Source organism: Molothrus aeneus, chromosome 17 (genome assembly GCF_037042795.1).
Source record: "Molothrus aeneus isolate 106 chromosome 17, BPBGC_Maene_1.0, whole genome shotgun sequence".
NCBI lineage: Eukaryota > Metazoa > Chordata > Aves > Passeriformes > Icteridae > Molothrus > Molothrus aeneus.
In genome coordinates, this window is record NC_089662.1 from 779,229 (window position 1) to 797,669 (window position 18,441).

Here is an 18,441-nt window from a genome sequence, read left to right on the forward strand (position 1 = left end):
GTGCTTCCAGGGGACAAGGATGACTGGAAATGGCCTCAAGTTGCACCAGGGGAGGTTCAGGTTGGATATTGGGGAAAATTTCTTCGTGGAAGAGCGCTGTCAAGTCCTGGCACAGCTGCCCAGGACAATGGTGGAGTCCCCATCCCTGGAGGGATTTTAAAAATGTGTGGATGCTGCACTTGGGGACATGGGTTAGTGGCCTTGGCTGTGCTAGGGGAACAGATGGACTTGATGGTTTTAAAGGACTTTTCCAACCCCAATGATCCTGTGACATTGGCTTCACTCAGTGCCTGCTACCTTGTGCACAAATAGCTAATTTCTGTGATTATAAAAGCTGACAACTTCTATTTAATAACAATTTCTATTTAATCAGCATTTTCAAATACATATTTTTAAAATTCAGCAAGAAAGAGGTGGCAGTGTGTGCGCACAGAGCTCGGGCTCTGGGCTCTCCCCAGCAGCTCCCAGGAAGGAGCCTGACCCACTTTCCATGGCAGCACCTCCCAGGGCCGATGGCAGCAGAGCTCCAGACCGAGGGATGGAGCTGCTGCTGTGTCCTGTGGAACTGCTGAGCTTCTCCCTGCCTGGCCCTGCTCAGCTGCTGGGGCTCCTCTGCTGCCTGGGCAGCCCTGGTGCCCTTCCCCTGCTCCCTCGCTCTGCAGGAGCAGCTGCATCACTTAATTTGTTTGTGGTTAAACAAATTCCTTGCTGAAGCTGCATATAAGGAGCTTGCAAGCCTGGAGCTCTAAATAATCTCTCCAATCCTCCTGTTTGGAATGATGCTGCTGTTGTTGCTAATAATAATTCAACCCAATTTATAGGACAATAACATTTATTTAGAGCATGAGGGATTCCACATTATACAAACCCTTAATTTTTTTTTTGTTTCACTGGTCCATTTCTACAACAAATACATCAGATCTACTATATAATAAAATTATTTACATTTCCAAACAACATGGGGTTTGTTTATAAACCCTCTGACTGCTATTCACATACAGTACTTAAACAACAGCACATTACATTATTTTAATACCTAAAAATGACAACCCTGTATTCTAAATTGTTTATGAAAAGTGGAAACAAATAAATTTACAATTGTCTTCCCCTCCCCTTCCATTTCATACAAACACATTACCCTAATGTGCTAACCCTGACTTCACTTTGCAAATCCAGGGGTTTTAGAAGAACCCAGTTTTTATATCTATTTATCTGTTTTTTAGAAAAAAAATCATTTATTTGGAACAGTATAATATTAAAATTACTTACTGTACAGAATTTTATTTAAAAAAGAAAAATCACAGCTCAAAATTGCTATTGGTAAATTCACACTCATTTACAAGTCTCATGTTTCCATGCAGTAATTTACTTGGATTTTCTTCTTTTTGACTGCATTGCACTGGCACTCGTTTCTGAAATCAAGAGAAGAAAAGAAGCATGGATACGCAGTCCATAAGCCATTCCCCAGAGGGGCACAGATTGCCCTGCCACTGTTCCACACTCACACCAGAGGCTGTGCTCTGGTGGATTTCCCCACACCAGGACAGACTCCTGAGCAGCTGGGGCACCCCTGGGCCCCGAGCTGGGCCCTCCTGCAAACCTCACAGGACAGCCTGGAAAGAAGAGCCAAGTGTTTGAAACTGTCCCCACGTGCTGTCCCCCAGTGCCACAGGAGCAGATGGTGCTCACAACCACTCTGCCATCCAGTCAGCACCCCAGCTGCCTGAGCTCCTAGAAGGTCATTAGAAAATGAGTCTCTGCAGGGTACACTGAGTCACAGGAACACAGCTGATGCAGAAAGACACAAATGTTAACACCTGCAGGGCCACGGCAACAGCAGATGACATGTCCAGTGCACTTACCAAGGCACTAAGTTTCCATTTCAAAACAAAAAAGGAGTAAGGACCAAAGGCATTTGCATCTTTAGATCTTTTTAAAAATGTGATTTTAAATGTTGGCAATGTCTCTTTGGCTCTTCATAGTGTTTTCCAAAAACTATTGCAGCTGTGTGTATTTTAAGAGTCAAAAGGGAAAAAAATTTCCAAGCCCATCTAAAATTAGAATAGCAGCAGTACAACTCCACAGCTGTTACATGTGGAATTAGAAAAAACAATCAACGTTTCAAAATTTAACAAACTCAAAGGTACAGTAAATGCTAAAAGCAGCCCTTGCTGGAAAAGTACTCCAAAAAGGGAAAACTCCAGTACAGTACCAATTTTCAGAAGTGAAACGTCTCAGCAGGCTGGACTCCAGCCTGGAGCCCTCCAAGCAGCAGGACTGACTTTGAAGTAGCTTCAGCAGCAGTTGTTGCCACCCTTGTTGCTGCTCAGGGCTCTGTGTTTGGGAGGAGGAGTGGGCCAGCAGCACTCAGCCCCTGTCTCAGCCCCTTGGGAGCATCACCAGCAGCTCCCAGACCCTGCACCCCGGAGTGTGCTGGACACAGGGGGCAGGGCTGACCCTCCCTGGGTGTCCTCTCCTCTCACAGTGACCCTTGTGCCTCCTCCTTCCCAAGGCTGAGCAACCAAGTTCCTTCTCCAGCTGGTCAAACTCTGCTTCTCTCTCCCTGCTGATTTCTTTTTCCTAATGATGACTTTAAACAGCCTCTATCTCGAGAGATAACTCCTCCCAGCCCCACATTCCTTTTACCATGGATTCGGGGATTTCTTAGGACACAGGTAACATAATGAGGACAGGAGCAACCAAACCAGAATAATTAAGCTCTGATTCACTAACAAAAATGTACAACAGAGCAGGCACAGGTGACAAACCAGGTGACACTCCTGCAGCCACCTCACTAATGTGCAGCTTGTCCAGAGCACCTGGTTTGGCTCATTCTCCACAGCTCAGGAGCAGCTGTGTGCTCACAGGTAAGGCAGCACAGCCAGGTGTCCCCTGCAGACTGCACCCAAGTGTCCAGCAAAGCCCTTGGACACTGTGGCAGCTTCAGATGCACGACTTAAAAACAAAGGTTTTATTTACAGAGGTAAATGAATTACACAGTCAGCACAAACCTCTGTGAGAGTTTTGGTATTATTTGAATTTGATGTACTTTCCCGTTCCCACATTTTCAGAATTTGAAGTGTCACTGGTTGTCATCTTTAGGTTTACCCAGTTCAGCGTGTGGGGCAGGTCACACGCTCCACATCCCCTCAAACGCAGGCAGGGATTTTACACTGGCTTCACATTTTTCAAACTTTTTTTCACAATCATGAAAGATAATTTATTTTTACAATACAGACTCAGATTCTTCTGCACAGTCCTGCCACAAGAAGTAAATATAATTAAATTCAGCAGTCACAAAAGTGCAGAACATATAGGTCCCCTGTGTAATCTTTGGGAGTCATTGCACAATGACGTAAAGCTGGAATGCTTCTCTGAAACTCTGACAACACAATATTCTTAGCATCACACTTCAGTACCTCCAGTATGGAAATGGTGGCTGAATTCAACTTGACTTCCTTTTATAATCATTTTATATCAGTACCTCTTTGTTCTGTATATTATCTTTAAAATAGTGGTCGAATGTTGCCTCTTGACGGTCTCTCTCTACTCTCTTGTATAACTTTGGTCCATCAGCATTTTTCTGACCCTTAAACACAAGAAGCTGACAGAATTAGCTTCAACCTGGCACTGGGCCATGCATATCACACAAATGCTGCATAATTGTTAAAGACTGTAACCTGGGTAGGAGTAAGGTATGTCAGCACCTGCTAATGCCATAGGTTAATAACTTCAGGAGTTCAGATGTTGTTGTGAAGCAGAGCTGAGGCTCTGTGCTAGCACACAGCACTCCCTGATGCTCCTGGCTGCCACCTCAGCAGCCTCTGGAGCGTGCCTGAACCATGGCATTTGACTTGGCAAGAACTGACCGTGCACTTGGGAAGACTTTCAGGCTTCAGGAAAAGGAAAATGTCACTTTTTGATCTCAGTACAGTCCTTCCAACAGCAACACATTTCTGCAAAGAGAATTCAACTAGGCAAGGTGCTGAACACTACGGTGCTGAGTGCTGCAGAAAACAAGTTCCACAGATGTACCAAAGAGGAATTCATACAGCATTTACTGCCAGTGCAGACGTCAGGAAACGCTTCAACACCAACCTGCGGCTAAATCCTTGAAACTAGAGATAAAGCACCCAAGGTGTACGAGCTGCAAACCAGCGTTACGAGGCAGCTACTGCCAGGGCAAAGGCCTGGGGAAGCAGGTTAGGAGCTGCCCTCTCCCCAGGAAGGGGGGCTGTGCATGTTACCTTTAGCTGTGCCGGACGCTGACGCGGGTCGCGAGGATCGCTTGCGCTGCCCGTTCTCTACAGATTCCTGGGAAGCGGCAGAATCCTCTGTTCTTGAATTTCTTCTACTTGGAGTTTTAGACTTTTCACAATTCTCTTTTGTCTCATTACTAATAAAGTGGGACAAAATATTTCTGATGAAGTGTGAGAAGAATTATGTTTTTCTATGCAAGTCAGACAAGCTGGAGGATGGCCCGACACAGGTGCCAGTTCCGGACTATTAGCACTGAAGACATGAAACGCTAGAGATACCAGAAGTTCTATCAGATGAAGAATGACCTGAGTAAGCCAGAGTATAGTCCATTTCTATCAAACATTATCAGAGGATACAGAATTGAGAAGTCCTCAAAGAGAATATTTTCAACATAAGAAGACCAAGAAATTAGATGCATTATAAATTGTCTGCTCTGTTTTCCACAGGTGTCACCATTACTGAAGTCTAGGAAAAGCAAACAGGTTACATTAGAGACTGCTGCAGTATGGGGGTGCAGAGTTGAAATTGCAGATGAACATCAGGAGGAATTAAGAACTCTCCAGGGAGTATGCCAACTTTTGGGTTTGCTAAAAAGACTTACTCCATTGATCCAAGTGATTTCTTCACATATTAAAAAAAAAGGTTTTTTAAAACTTTCTTTAGGTTTTAAAGCTTGAAGTCAAAATCCATTGTTTTGTTGGTTTTTTTTTGGTAACAAAAAGCTTTTTTGCTATAAAATAATAATTCTAGGTACTGTGGAAATTTGTTTCTTACTAATGAGACAATAAAAGGAGTGCTACATTTTGTAATTAAATTCTTCTTTTATTTTCTCTCTCTTAGCCCTGTAAACTCATACTGAGTTTTGGGTTTTTTCTTCTTAATGTGTTCTTGCCAGACAATTTCTGGTGACTAAGCAGTTTCAGAAGTTTAAACTAAACTTCTCTTGTGTGAATTCAAAGGTAAGTAATTAACTAAATAAATTATTCTGCTGATAATGGAAAAGCAGAAAGCTCATTTCAGGCCCTTTGGGTGACAACTTGCAGGATTTCAGGAAATGCCTGAATCAGAGACTGAAGACACAGCACAGGGTGACCTGTGTGTGACAGAGGTCACTGCAGTGTCACCCTTCAGACAAGTTATGCTTTGAGGGGAAGGACTAAAACCACACAAACTTTAGGGTTAAGTAACAGAAACCTGAAATAAAACAGTTTCTCAATGGAAGGAGAGACAAACACACTCAAGGAAAGACACACAGCAGAGGAGACTACAGATTGTAGATTATCTCAGATACAAAATCCTGAAATCTATTTCCCTAAAATGGAGTATAATGGGCCATCTACAAAGTGGATCACCCACACAGGTGGGTGCTTCCAGAGAGAAGCAAACAGGCATCAGCACCCAAAGTTCAGTTAGTACAGGTAATTTTTAGATTCCAGTAACTAAATCCAGAGCTGGGATTGTCTCATAGGAACCAGCACATCACTTCCCTCCTTTTACAGGAGGAAATCAAATTACTCCAAGTGAAAATATTTCTAGTGGTTTATGGGTTGCAAGGTTCCCCTAAGGTTTTAAAGGTTTTTAATGGCTTTAAATGAGAATAGGTTTAGATTAGCTATTAGGGAGAAATTGGCACAGGTTGCCCAGAGAAGCTTTTTCTATCCCTGAATGTGTCCAAGGCCAGACTGGACTGGGCTTGGAGCAACCTGGGATACTGGAAGATGATCCAGCCCATGGCATGAAGGTAAGTTTTATGGTCCCTTGCCACCCAAACCATCTGTGATTCTCTCAAGGGTTGTCCTGTATGGTTCAACATACCCAAAGCTGTCCACTGTATCAGCCATCACCAGACCCAGTTTGCCCACAAACTTTCCTTCTTTTCTAGTCTTGCTCAGAAAAGCATCAATCAGGAAAACCCTGAAAATGCCCTTGTGGAAATGTGATGTGCTGGGTGTCACATAGGGACACTTCATTTGGAGAATCTGCTCATCTGCCAATGTCCCACCTTCAGCTTTTCAGAACAACTCTACCCTGAAGAAAACTCACTGTGAAATTTCAGCTTGTCTTTGAAAGATGCCAGTCCAAATGAACATAAATAGGGTTAAATATTCCATTCAGAGCCATTCCTGATCTGAGGAAATGTCCTGCATTCCCTCCCTTACAAAGGAAGGCACTGCCCCATCTCCTGAGGAACCCCACAAGGGGCTGCCCCTCTTGGCCCAGCCTAGGGGGTCACTCCACCCATGAGGGCAGTGTCCAAAACCTGGCCAGCTGTGCCAGCACCATCAGCCAAAAACATCCCCAGGGGCTCTCACTGCCACCTGAGTGAGAGCCTGGGGTGTTTAGAATCTTCCAAGTGGGTCTTGGAAACTGTATTTTCTTCTGACAGAACACAACCATTTGAAATATCTTTTAATTACCAAATGTCTTAACCAGGACAACCTGAAGTTTCTACCTGACTTTCTTATCAAATTTTGGCAGTGTTAACAAGCAAATAGAGGAAAACTGTTGAAAACAATCCTCAAGGCAGAAGAACAAACTTTTGAAAGACTTCCTTTCAGAAAACAAAAATTGACATGACAGCTAAGCTGCACATGAAACATCCAGGCCTGAAAGGATGAGAGGAAACATTGCCCAAAGCACAGACTAAGGAAAATGTTACCTTACATTCATTGCATTTCAGCAATGGTTTGGAATATTTAACTGCCCTGATTTCTTAGCAGGAAAGAAAGGATATGGCCAAGAAAATGAAAAGTAGTAGCAGAGGTTGAGCAATTAAGCAAAGAGAAAGGGACTTCCTCCCACGAAAGCTATATCTACTCTGAATCTACAAACTATCTCCTTACCTTTGACCAGCAACTACTGCAGCATTTGTCTCAAGTTCTACAAAAGAAAAAGATAATTTTAAAGTCTGCTGTAGAGGTACATACCTGCTGACAAGGCATGACTAGCTCATATTTTTCTATCACATATTAGATCTCAAGGATAAGCTTCTCTCAAAGCAAAGCAAGCTAAAATACCACATTGGCCAAGTGCTTGGTCTGATTACAGCCTTCAGGACACTGCAGTCAGCTAAGACAGGGGAAAATTGAAGCCCTGCAGAAGAAAAGTGTAGAGAAACTCCCTGGCTACACTCTTCTCCCTTCTTAAACTTCCATTTTAGACAGTTTATTTCTACTAAACCTTCTAGGTTTTATTTATTTTTTTTAAAAGTACCCTTAAAAATACCCATCTGGCTCTATTGTTGTGCATGTAAAAATTTGCCTTAACCCAACTGCCTCTCACAGCAATATCTTCTAATGACAAATTTCTGAAGCCAAATTGCACTTGCACAGAGTTGGAAAATATCTCAGTGGAGATGATGCAAAGAGAAGTCTGACCTGTCTTCTCTCTCTCTCTCTCTCTCTCTCTCTCAGTGATTTTGTACATACAGGTCAGGTTTCCTTTGGAGTCTTCACCTCAGTAAACAGCTGTCCTTTTCAGCACATAAAATGTCAAGTCTTTTTACTGTCTGTCTTTTAATTCTCTCCATATCCATGGTATCTTTTGTTGAGAGGGAAGACCTGTACCTAAACACAGGCCCTCTCATGAGGAACTGCCAGAGATTGAGGGATTAACATTGCAATGTCATGGATGAGCCCCCTGTGCTTTGTCTCACTGCCCAGCTCAATTTGACAGCAATTTAGCCCCCAGTTTGCAAGATTGTGCACAATGAATAGAGGCATTAAAAAAGTAAAAGAATGGGCAATGTCTGTCCTCCTAGGATGAATTTGCAGTGTTGGAACATCAGCCTCTTCAGTGTAAAGGGATACAGCACTGTGTGAGAAAAACAGACATCTTGGGGACTAAGGAAGAAGAGACTGAGCAATGAAAGGAGTGCCCTTTCTTCCCACCCAAAATTTAAACTGGGAGATAATCTAATAGCAAAAAATGGATAGCATCAGTGCTTTCCCCAGCAGGAACCCCCAGTAGAGTCACAGCAGCACAGGGCAATGAGTCAGGTGTGGAAAAACAAGGATGTATGACCACCTTTGTCTTAGTGGAAATTCAAAGAAAACCATTTTGTACCATTTTTACTTCCTGAAAACCCTATTTCCAATCAGACTAGAGATGGAAAATAGATGGAGAGTGGCACTTCCCATAAGTAAGCCCACATCTATCTGTTTTCCCTGCTCAGCCTTTTTTAAAACTTTACTTTTTTAAAACACCCCAGAACTGACGGTGAAACACCGTGATAATAAATGGGAACACCATAAAGTCACCTGCCAGGGCTCCAACCAGAAACACTGCTGGGAGGGCATTAAGAGTTGAACACCAAAAAAAAAGGATTACCACTCTAAAACACAATCCCAGCACAGCATGAACATATTTCTATATTCAGAAGGGTACAATGAAAGAAAGACTTTTCTTATTAGCTCAGCATAGAACTTCCATGTATGTACTCTTACAAATCCAGTCCCTCCAATTTAACACTAAATATCTAAAACCTTTCTTGGGGATTTTTTCATATTTTACTTGACCCCATCCTGAATCTCCCACAAGGCTTTGGAGACTTCCAAAGCACAATGTAACAAGCAAAGTAAAACAATCCCAAAAGCACAAATAATAATAAAAAACCCTCCCCAACCCCCAAAATACCCAGTGTGTTAGTGACCACTGAATATGTATTCAAACAAATACATTTTCATAAAGGATTTAGTTCACCTCATTCTGCTTTTCCAAAGGAAGATTTACCTGTTCTTTGAACAGTACTTTCTGCTGTTGTAACTGAACTTTTTTTCTGTGTTAAATGTTGAGAGGATGCTAGAATAAAAGTGGAAGGAAAAAACATTATTGTCAAAGGGAGTAAAGGAGTTTCTATTGTGTGATCAGGCTGGTACAAAATGCTTTCTCTCCCAGCTGACTTTGCCATCTACAGATGCAATATTTTTAATCTACCCTCCACTTCCTTCCCACCATACACACCTCCCCTTTTTAAAACAAACCTTGGCAAAACTATCCCAAGCAAGTTTTCTCAAACTAGAATGAGTGATGAAATGAAGTATCATAGACAACATTTTTAAAGGTAACAGTTTTTCAGCAGACTGTGACATTAAAGGAAATCCTAAAATTTCAATAATTTAGTTTCCTTTTTTTTAATGTTAATTTCAACAGAGATTCTGGGGGGAAATAGTATCTTTTTAATGAATCAGTGCCCTCACTCTTTAAATTAAAGTGCACAATACGCTCCAGAGTTGCCCTTGAAGGTCTTTGGCAATAAGATGATGACTTAACCTTTCTTAGGTTGCCAAGTAAAAAAGATCAGGTGGAAAAATAATTTTTGTTGGGCTAATGCTTTCTAGTCTTCAATGTGAACTTACAGAGAACAGGAAGACAGAATTGTAACATTCCTGCTTAAATAAAGACTATCACTTCCTAGAAAGCCAGAATTCCTTCTGTGAAGCTCAAAGGAAGGTTCCACTTTCCAGTGGCATGCAGCTACGACATCCAACAGCTGTGGGGAAAGCCACACTGAGGCTGAAGTTTTCAGTTCCCCAACTTCTGTGGATTTTATCATCCATGATTTTATCTTCTGTGCCCAATTCATGTTGTAAAGCACAACAGTGACATAGCTCACTTCAAGAGTGATAGGTTTATATTGACACCAGATTCAATAAATTAAAAATAGCATCAAGATATAGCATCAATGTAATGTATAAAGTCTGCCAGATGCACAAATTAAAATAGCAAAGCTCAGATGTAAAGGTATTTTATGTTCTCAAACTGAATGCAGTAAATGTTTTCATTAATTTCTCCAAAATGAGCATTTAAGTTTTTCCCTAGACAAACAGGGATTTGGTGTGGGTTGTTTTTTTTCTTCTGTTCTGGATGTTATTCAGAAATTTCCTTAGAGGATGAAGGTTATTCAGAGAGGAAAATAGTATTATTAGGATTAATTCAAACTATCATAATTAATTCAATAAATTGAAATAATTTACAAAATCAAAAGTCTGTGGCAAGACTAAAGCAGAATACCAGTGTATCTACCAGGATAAAAGGGACCCTAAGTATTTGTCATTACTGACACACCCACTTTTCCTCCTTGCTTCCAACAGTTATGCGAAGTTACAGAATCGTACGCTCACAACAAATACCCCACTGGAGCAGTAAATGGAAAGTGAAAAAAACCATCTGGAACTCGAATGTTGGCCAACACAAGCCTGTGCATCACTCGGCTGTTAGAGACCGAAGAGCAGCTGCCAGCCTCGGCTGCAGCACCGGGGGAGCAGCCCCCGGGATGTCCCGCAGCCCCAGGTGTCCCGCAGCCCCTGAGGTGACCCGTAGCCCTGGGATGTCCCGCAGCCCCCGGGATGTCCAGCAGCCCCTGAGGTGTCCCGCAGCCCCTGAGGTGACCCGTAGCCCTGGGATGTCCCGCAGCCCCAGGTGTCCCGCAGCCCCTGAGGTGACCCGTAGCCCTGGGATGTCCCGCAGCCCTGGGATGTCCAGCAGCCCCTGAGGTGTCCCGCAGCTCCTGAGGTGTCCCGCAGCCCTGGGATGTCCCGCAGCCCCCGGGATGTTTCGCAGCCCCGGGATGTTCCGCAGCCCCCGGGATGTCCCGCAGCCCCAGGTGTCCCGCAGCCCCCGGGATGTCCCGCAGCCCCCGGGATGTCCCGCAGCCCCCGGGATGTCCAGCAGCCCCTGAGGTGTCCCGCAGCTCCTGGGATGTCCCGCAGCCCTGGGATGTCCCGCAGCCCCCGGGGTGTCCCGCAGCCCCTCGTTCCCTCCGTCCCTCCCTTCCCCGCACTCACCTGCGCTCGGCAGCAGCTCCGGGGGTGCTGCGGGCTTCTCCTCGGCCGCGGCGCCGCCGCTCGGCTCCGGGCCCCCGCCGGGGTTGCCGCCGTTGCCGCCGGGCCCCGCGGGCTCCGGGGCTGCCGGGGCGGCTCCGGCCGGAGCGGCTGCGGCCGGGAGCGCGCCGGGGCCGGGAGTGCTCGGGGGCGCGCCCGGGGACGCGCAGGAGGGAGCGGCCGCCGCGGGGCTGAGGCTCGAGGGGCTGGGCCCAGAAGTGCTCTGTTTTGTTACACCGCCTGCTGGAGGGGTCCCGCTTTTGTTATCGAGTTCTGCTGGGGCTTGCTCTGTTCCCAAACTGTTTGAGACCGGTGTTTCTAGTCCCTGACCTTCTGCTTCTCCGTCCAAAGCGTACTGCTCTTCCCCCTTCTCCAGGGAGCCAGTGACCTTCTTGCACGCTTTAGTCAGCAGGAGCTGGCCAATCTTGTCCACCTTTCCCTTCCCCTTGCTGGATGAAACAGGACTGCGTCTATTCCCAGAGCCCGGGCTGCTTGTGAGCAGAGAGGAAACAACAGGTCCCGGCTGGGCTGCCGGCACAGGGCACTGCTCACCCGACCCTGCCCCTTGGGAAGGCTCCTCCGGGCTCAAGTCCTTGGCTTGCTGAGCAGGAAGCTGTGAAGGAGCACTGGAAGGAGCAGGAGCAGAAGAAGGCAGTTGGACAGGAGATGCCAAGGGATTCAGAACGAGTGACCTGCTGGTGGGAATACTGGACACAGGACTGCTGGATGAGGTGCTGGGAGGAGTGGGCCCGGAGGAAAACTTGATATTCTGTGGGATATGCAAAGGACCAACAACCGCCACCGACTGAGGCATCAGACTCGAGTTAGATGTCATGGGGGCTGCTGGAATCGTGCTGGACTGAGAGCCCTTCATCACTTGGATGATTGAGGACGAGTTTATAAACACGGGGGTGATGAACTGCGGCCGGGCGTTGGACTGAGCCGCCGACTGTCCCTCAGACACCATCACTTTGCTCCCCACGTTGGGCATGGTGACAACAGTGGACACTAATGCAGATTGCAAGTGGGATGGTAATGGAGCTGATGTATTAGCAGCAGATGTAATAGGGTTGGAAGTCACAAAAACTGTTATCTGGTTGGGAGGTAAAGGACCTGAAATAGAAGAGCTAACAGGCCTCTGCATGACTGGAGGAACAGTCTGTGCCACACTTGCACTTACTTCTCCCAGTTCCTGGTGCCCTGGATTTGGACAGGGCTCATTATTTTGAGGCAGGCTGAGTGAATTAGATGGCTCCTTGCTCAAGGATGAATCCTGCAGTGGAGGAATGACAGCTATCTTCTTTAGCTCCTCACCAGTGGGGACTATTGGTGCCATTTCAAGACCAGTCAGGCCAGGAGGCTTAATGGTCACATTAGGAGCTCCAGAATTGTCAAGAAGTTGACTTAGAGAAGTTGGTGCCTCCCTCATGGCTGGAGATACCATGGCTTTACTTTCCTCCATGACTGGGAGCTTACTGCTGTCTAAGGCTTGCCCATCTTTTTTTGCCTGTTCCTCAGGAACCAGCACTTTCATTTCTGGAGTAGGGGCACCTTTCAATTCCATACTGGGCTGGTCCTTGCTACCTAGGGCACCTTGTGCACTTTGACTCTCAGTATCTTGAGGCACGCTAAGGCTCTCCTTATTGTCTTCAGGAAGGCCAGTCGCAGCAGGTACAGAAACTGTGGGATTCTGGTTACTTAGCATGGAGTTATTTTGAAAACTTGTGGTCACAGGTGTTGCCAAAGAAGAGGGACTAGCCATCATATTTCTCTGTAGTTCCATGTTCTGCAAGAGAGATGGATTCTGCTGAGCTGTCAATGATAATTTAGCTGCTTTTGAATTCTGTCTGCCAGGGCTTGGTGTAGTTTTCCTACTGGATCCCGGACTGGACCTTCGACTATTGCTCGGGCTTGCTCTCTTTGTTCCTCCAGCGTTGGTTTGTTTGCCCGAATTAATGACCACACTTTCCAACTTGTGTGACTGTGAGGCAGTAAAACTGGACTGATTGTTAATTGTGAGATTTGATGGGGCTTGTCCAATGGCCTTTAAAGTAGTGGGATTCAGACCTTGCTGATCAAATCCTCTATTGAGATTAGGCCTGGGAGGTAGAGGAATATTGATCTGGGGAGGGAACAGACCAGCAATAGAGGCATTGAGCCTCTCTGGAGACAGGCTAATTTCTGAGGGCTCTGTGCTGGGGGGACGGTTGTTAGGAGTCTGAGGGTAATACGGCCGTGGGCTCGCTCTGTTTGGGGTTTTAGGCCTTGATGTTTGTGATGGGGCAGCAACATTTGGAAAATGGTGTGTAAGAGCACTAGACAGAGAACTAGACTGCTGCTGGGGACTTGCACCTTGGGCAGCTGAAAGTGGGGATGGTCCAGGCTTGGGTCCTGTCATCATTAACTGGTTCTGTGAAACTACTAAATGAGATGTCACATTATTCTGAGCTCCTGATGTTGGTGGGCCCTCAGCTCCACCTCCTTCTGGAAGAGAGGATACTGTTGACACCTCTCTGAGGGGCGAGCTGGAAGGATTCTGTACATTATCTGGATAAACCATTTTTCTTGCATTATTTCCCAGAGGAGGGTTGCCTGGCAGGGCCATCCTCTGTTTGTCAGGAGAGGGAGGCACGGGCCCTGGGCCCTGGAGGTTCACCATCACTGGCATGTTCCCGCTCTGCTGCATTGGCATCCGCTGGGCATCCGGGTTCAGGGGCCCCCTGGGGGGGTGAACCCCCTGGGGCACAGGCAGCCTGACTGATTTGGGATCCTGCTGCATCATCAGCATCATCATCATCTGCTGCTGCTGTGGTGTCTGGGGGGGTGCCTGGCCTTGCTGCGGGGCTGCCTGGGGCTGCTGCTGCTGCTGGGGCTGGGGCTGGGGCTGGGGCTGCTGCGTGTGTGCCATGAGCTGAGGGGGCATCTGCTGAAGTGGCCTTTGCTCCACGGGCTGAGATGGGTAACCTAAGGCAACAGATGACACATGGTTAAAACCAACCAAATATCAGAGGAAGCACAATTTCTGTAACAAACAGGCTTGGATAGAAAGTACAGCCTGGAGCCTGCTTATCTGGGATGACAGCCACATTAACAAAACAGGCTTTACAAACAAGGCTAAAGATTTTACTTAATTCATAAAAATAGTTTTACTTAATGTATTACTTGCATGAGATTTAACTGGAGATCTCTTAGTATGCTGTATCAGCTACTAACCCAAGTTCACACCACCTGACAAGTCTCTGCAACTGCCCAGGGGCTTCCTTTCACTGGGAAATGCAGAGTTGGGCTTTCACTAATTATTACTCCTTAAAACTAACTTCAGAATTTGACAGCCCCCAAGAGTCATGCACCAGCACACCTGCCACAGACCTGACATTGTCTGGAGTATAAAGTAGAATCTGCCATGTGTTACTTGGCCAAAAACACGCTAAGAATTCCCTGTGGTTTATAATATAAATCCTATTGTGGACTTCAGATTTAATCCTCTCTACATGCAAAAGATCATTCCAACTACAACCACTGTTTCTTCTAAAAAATCAGTTATTGTTAAATGCTAAATTTTTAAGACATCAGTCTGTGCTACAGCTAGAAATACAACATTTTTTATCAGTTATGTTACTGCTGAATAACGCTGCAGTACTTAGTATGATTACCTGCAGGATGATAAATGAGAGTGGGGCCACCTCTTCAATTTGAGCTAACCCAAAGAAAACACTTAAACAATGGTACCAACTACTTACTAGGAGGAAAAAATGTTTGAAATTGAATGTGTGATAGCATAAATAAAATAGAACTGTTGCAAAGATCACTAAAACTCTCCTATAGTTATTACATTCAGTTAATCACAGAAAAATCCTACTACCTGGTGGCCTACTTGCAAAATCGGAGAGTTTAGGGCCTGACTTCTCTAAACTCATTCCTTGGTCTCCAGACATCGATGACTGATCACTCTCCTCCAGGCCAGCTGGACGTGATTCTGAAGAACTGAAAGAAAAATAATTGCAATTAAGAGCCAGCCCCTGCATCAGTGTTTGATTTCTGCTCCTATAACCAAGTACTCCAGTAACTGACTCTCAGCACTCCCCACAGACCTGGAATGACCCACTGAAATGCCTCTGATGTAACTTGCCTGACTGGAACACACACACCAGGTCTGTGTATAGTCACTGCCTTAGGTACTACCGAAAAGGAAACAAGTTGCCTGGTGCTCTGTTGATCCTAAACATTCATTTCTGCTGTGAATCTGAGCTTTAGGACTAACAGAATGCCAATGGAGATTTCAAAAGATAGAGCTACATATATTTCAACTAAACTAAACAGGCTTTCCTATGACATCTGTATGGATAAGCAAGTGCCATGGGTAGATGCATTTTTAATTTATTTGAATGGTAGCATCTTTTCTTCCAGTACTACACCCAGAAGTGACTCACTCAGGGTATCCAAAACCTTTGATAACACCACAGCATGAGTGCACTGACATGTCAGGCATTGCAGTCACCCTCCAGAGCACAGACCTGTGTGCTACTGGGGCTCTGTAAGTGATCCCATGCTAGTCTGGGTTGGAAGGGACCTTAAAGCCCATCTCATTCCATTCCCTTCCACTATCCCAAACTGCTCCAAGCCCTGTCCAACCTGGCCTTGGACACTGCCAGGGATGGAGCAGCCACAGCTGCTCTGGGCACCCTGTGTCAGGGCCTGCCCACCCTCAGAGGAAGAATTCCCTCCCAAGATCCCATCCATCCCCACCCTCTGGCAGTGGGAAGCCATTCCCTGTGTCCTCTCCCTCCATCCCTGGTCCCCAGTCCCTCTCCAGCTCTCCTGGAGCCCCTCCAGGCACTGCAAGGGGCTCTGAGCTCTCCCCGGAGCCTCCTCTCCTCCAGGTGAGCACCCCCAGCTCTCCCAGCCTGTCCCAGGGCAGAGGGGCTCCAGCCCTGGGAGCATCTTTGTGATCTCCTCTGGACTCTCTCCACAGGAGTGTCCTCCTTGTGCCCCAGGGCTGGGGCAGCTCTGCAGGTGGGTCTCACCTGAGTGGGGCAGAGGGGCAGAATCCCCCCGGCCCTGCTGAATCCCCCCACACTGGGGATCAGCCCAGGACTCAGTGGGGATCTGGGCTGTGAGTGCACATTGCTGGCTCACATTGTTTCTCATCCATCAGCAGCCCCAAGTCTTTCTCCTGAGGAATGTGATGCTCCAGGAGACTCTCTAAGACAATTTAAAATTGTCCAGACTCAATGCTCAATACTTGAACTAAACCAAGGCAGCTTTTGCAGACTTAGAAAAACCCCAAGTTTCTACAGTGACCAATATATATGGCCAGAGGATGTAAAATAAAGAGGGATGAGAGCAGAAGGACTAAACTGCTTATCACCTTCATGAATATATGAAGGTTACAGGAAGTTCTGTGTAGGAAAAGCTCTAAGCTAAAATTAAAGACATCAAAAAAAGTACACTGCCAACAAAGAGAGGCAGAATAATGCAGAAATACCATGGACAAAAGTAACATTTTCAGCAAAATATGAATTGGAAATACATAATGGTGGGGAGATATATACTACTCCAATTTACCTGAGAATAACAGTTTCTGGCATCTGTACAGCTGACACTAAGCTGTAGACACCCATGGAGACACCCTGGCCTGTCCTAATGTTCTATCAGCTACCTAATCAACACTCAAAAAGCAGCATGTGACTGGAAAACCCTGAATTTTTGTGGGTCAAAACTGGAGAGAACATACACCAAGAGAGAAGAAAGGTGAAAATAGGGCAAAGAGAACTGTTCCAGCCACTGCTGCTGAGGGCAGGGACTGCCAAGGAAAGCACCTGGAGTGCACTGCTGTGTCTTGTCCAGCACACCACCAATTTTTGTGATACAGGGCGTGTAGGGTTACATGCCTCCACCAATAAATTTGATGAAAACTGGCAAAATGCAGAGATATGCCCAGAGCATTATATTAACAGCCACAAGTGAACAAAAATTCTGGTAGCAAAATCACCCAAAAGAGCTGCAGCCTTTGGTGCAGGTGCCAGCCATGTGAACTAAAATAATATCTAAAATTGTCAATGTAATCTCAAATTTGTCAATTTTGCTATTTCTTTACAATGGTGGGAAATTAAAAATGCTACAGTTAAAGTTCAGCTCAAAGCTGACACACAGCATCACTGCACAGAAAGGTTTAACCCAGAAAACAAAACCGGTGTACAGTGGATCCTTAGCAAACACCTCCTGCGAGATGGATCTGTGCAAATCTGGCAGAACAGACCCGAGCTCGGTTTGCCAGCAAAGAGCAGCCATGGTAAGAAAGTCTGCTTCTGTCATTGCTGGAAAATTTAAACATCAACTGAATCTCAAATGAGGCTGAAATTCATTGAGCATGTGTAGCAACAACCACTCATGAAAAATAACCAGAGTATGAATAGCAAGATGTTTGTGTGAGGGACAAAATATTCCATATTTATTCTTCTTTTCTATAGCTTTAGATGTGAAAAATATGTAAGAGTAACTGCGCACCTGGTACAGTCTGGATTGTCATCAGCAGCACCTCTGCTCTACCAGCTGCACTCTGAAGTGCAACCTTCAGATACAAATCCCTCATCAGAGTAGAGAGAGAGCTCCAGGAAAACCCAAACCAACCAAACCAAAGAAGGTGGCAGCTGGGCCATAAGGAGAGCAAGGCTAAAATGCCAGGTGTGGCAGCCTCAGGCCTGTCCAGGAGCTCTGGGGGTAGAGAGGCTCCTCCCCTGCTGCTGAGCGAGGGCATTTCCCAGCTCTGCCAGGGCCTGGAACCCCCAGGGCTGCAGTGAAACCTCTGAGTCTGGCTGGAAAAGCCCCTTTGTCCTGCAGTGCTGTCACCACCTGCACTGGACACTGCAACCTGAACGGCAGCACTGGCAGTGACCTCCCACAGTGGATTATTTCTGTTCCAGCAGTGCACAGGATGCTCATGGTCTGTGCACAGGGGAACATGAAACAACTGCTTGTTTGTGCATGGATTTAATAGAATTAGCCAACCTGTTTTATCCACATTCCCATTGCATCTAGCATCTTGTTCCTCAGTTTACATCCCATTACCCACAGTCTCCAGGTTCAGCACACAGATGCAAACACTTTTAAACAACCAAAATGTCCTGGGTTTCATTCCAATGCAAAGTTGCTCAATTAAGCAAACCCTTGAAACTATTTCAGACTCAGCTGAATAAACTCTTTCAATAGCTCACTTATCCTATTTACATTCCAACATGACTGCAATCCATATTCCCAATTGTACTTTTGTTACTATGTTATTATTTCTCAAAATTATTTCTTTTTAGTGTCTTTATCAAATTAGCTGCATTTCCACACAAGGTTTGCTGCTCTGAATTGT

At 45.7% G+C, this 18,441-nt stretch overlaps 1 protein-coding gene across 1 annotated transcript in view; it reads right to left on the reverse strand.

The window, feature by feature from the left end:
- Positions 1 to 814: 814 nt before the first annotated feature.
- The window catches only part of NCOA6 (nuclear receptor coactivator 6), a 44,521-nt gene continuing 26,894 nt past the window's right edge, over positions 815 to 18,441 (reverse strand). The window contains exons 11-16 of the mRNA XM_066561897.1: positions 14,944 to 15,065; positions 11,046 to 14,045; positions 8,992 to 9,060; positions 7,104 to 7,140; positions 4,248 to 4,396; positions 815 to 1,412 (exon numbers count right to left, since the gene is read on the reverse strand). Coding sequence (XP_066417994.1) covers positions 1,366 to 1,412; positions 4,248 to 4,396; positions 7,104 to 7,140; positions 8,992 to 9,060; positions 11,046 to 14,045; positions 14,944 to 15,065 — 3,424 coding nt within the window. The 3' untranslated portion in view covers positions 815 to 1,365. The remainder of the gene's footprint in view (positions 1,413 to 4,247; positions 4,397 to 7,103; positions 7,141 to 8,991; positions 9,061 to 11,045; positions 14,046 to 14,943; positions 15,066 to 18,441) is intronic.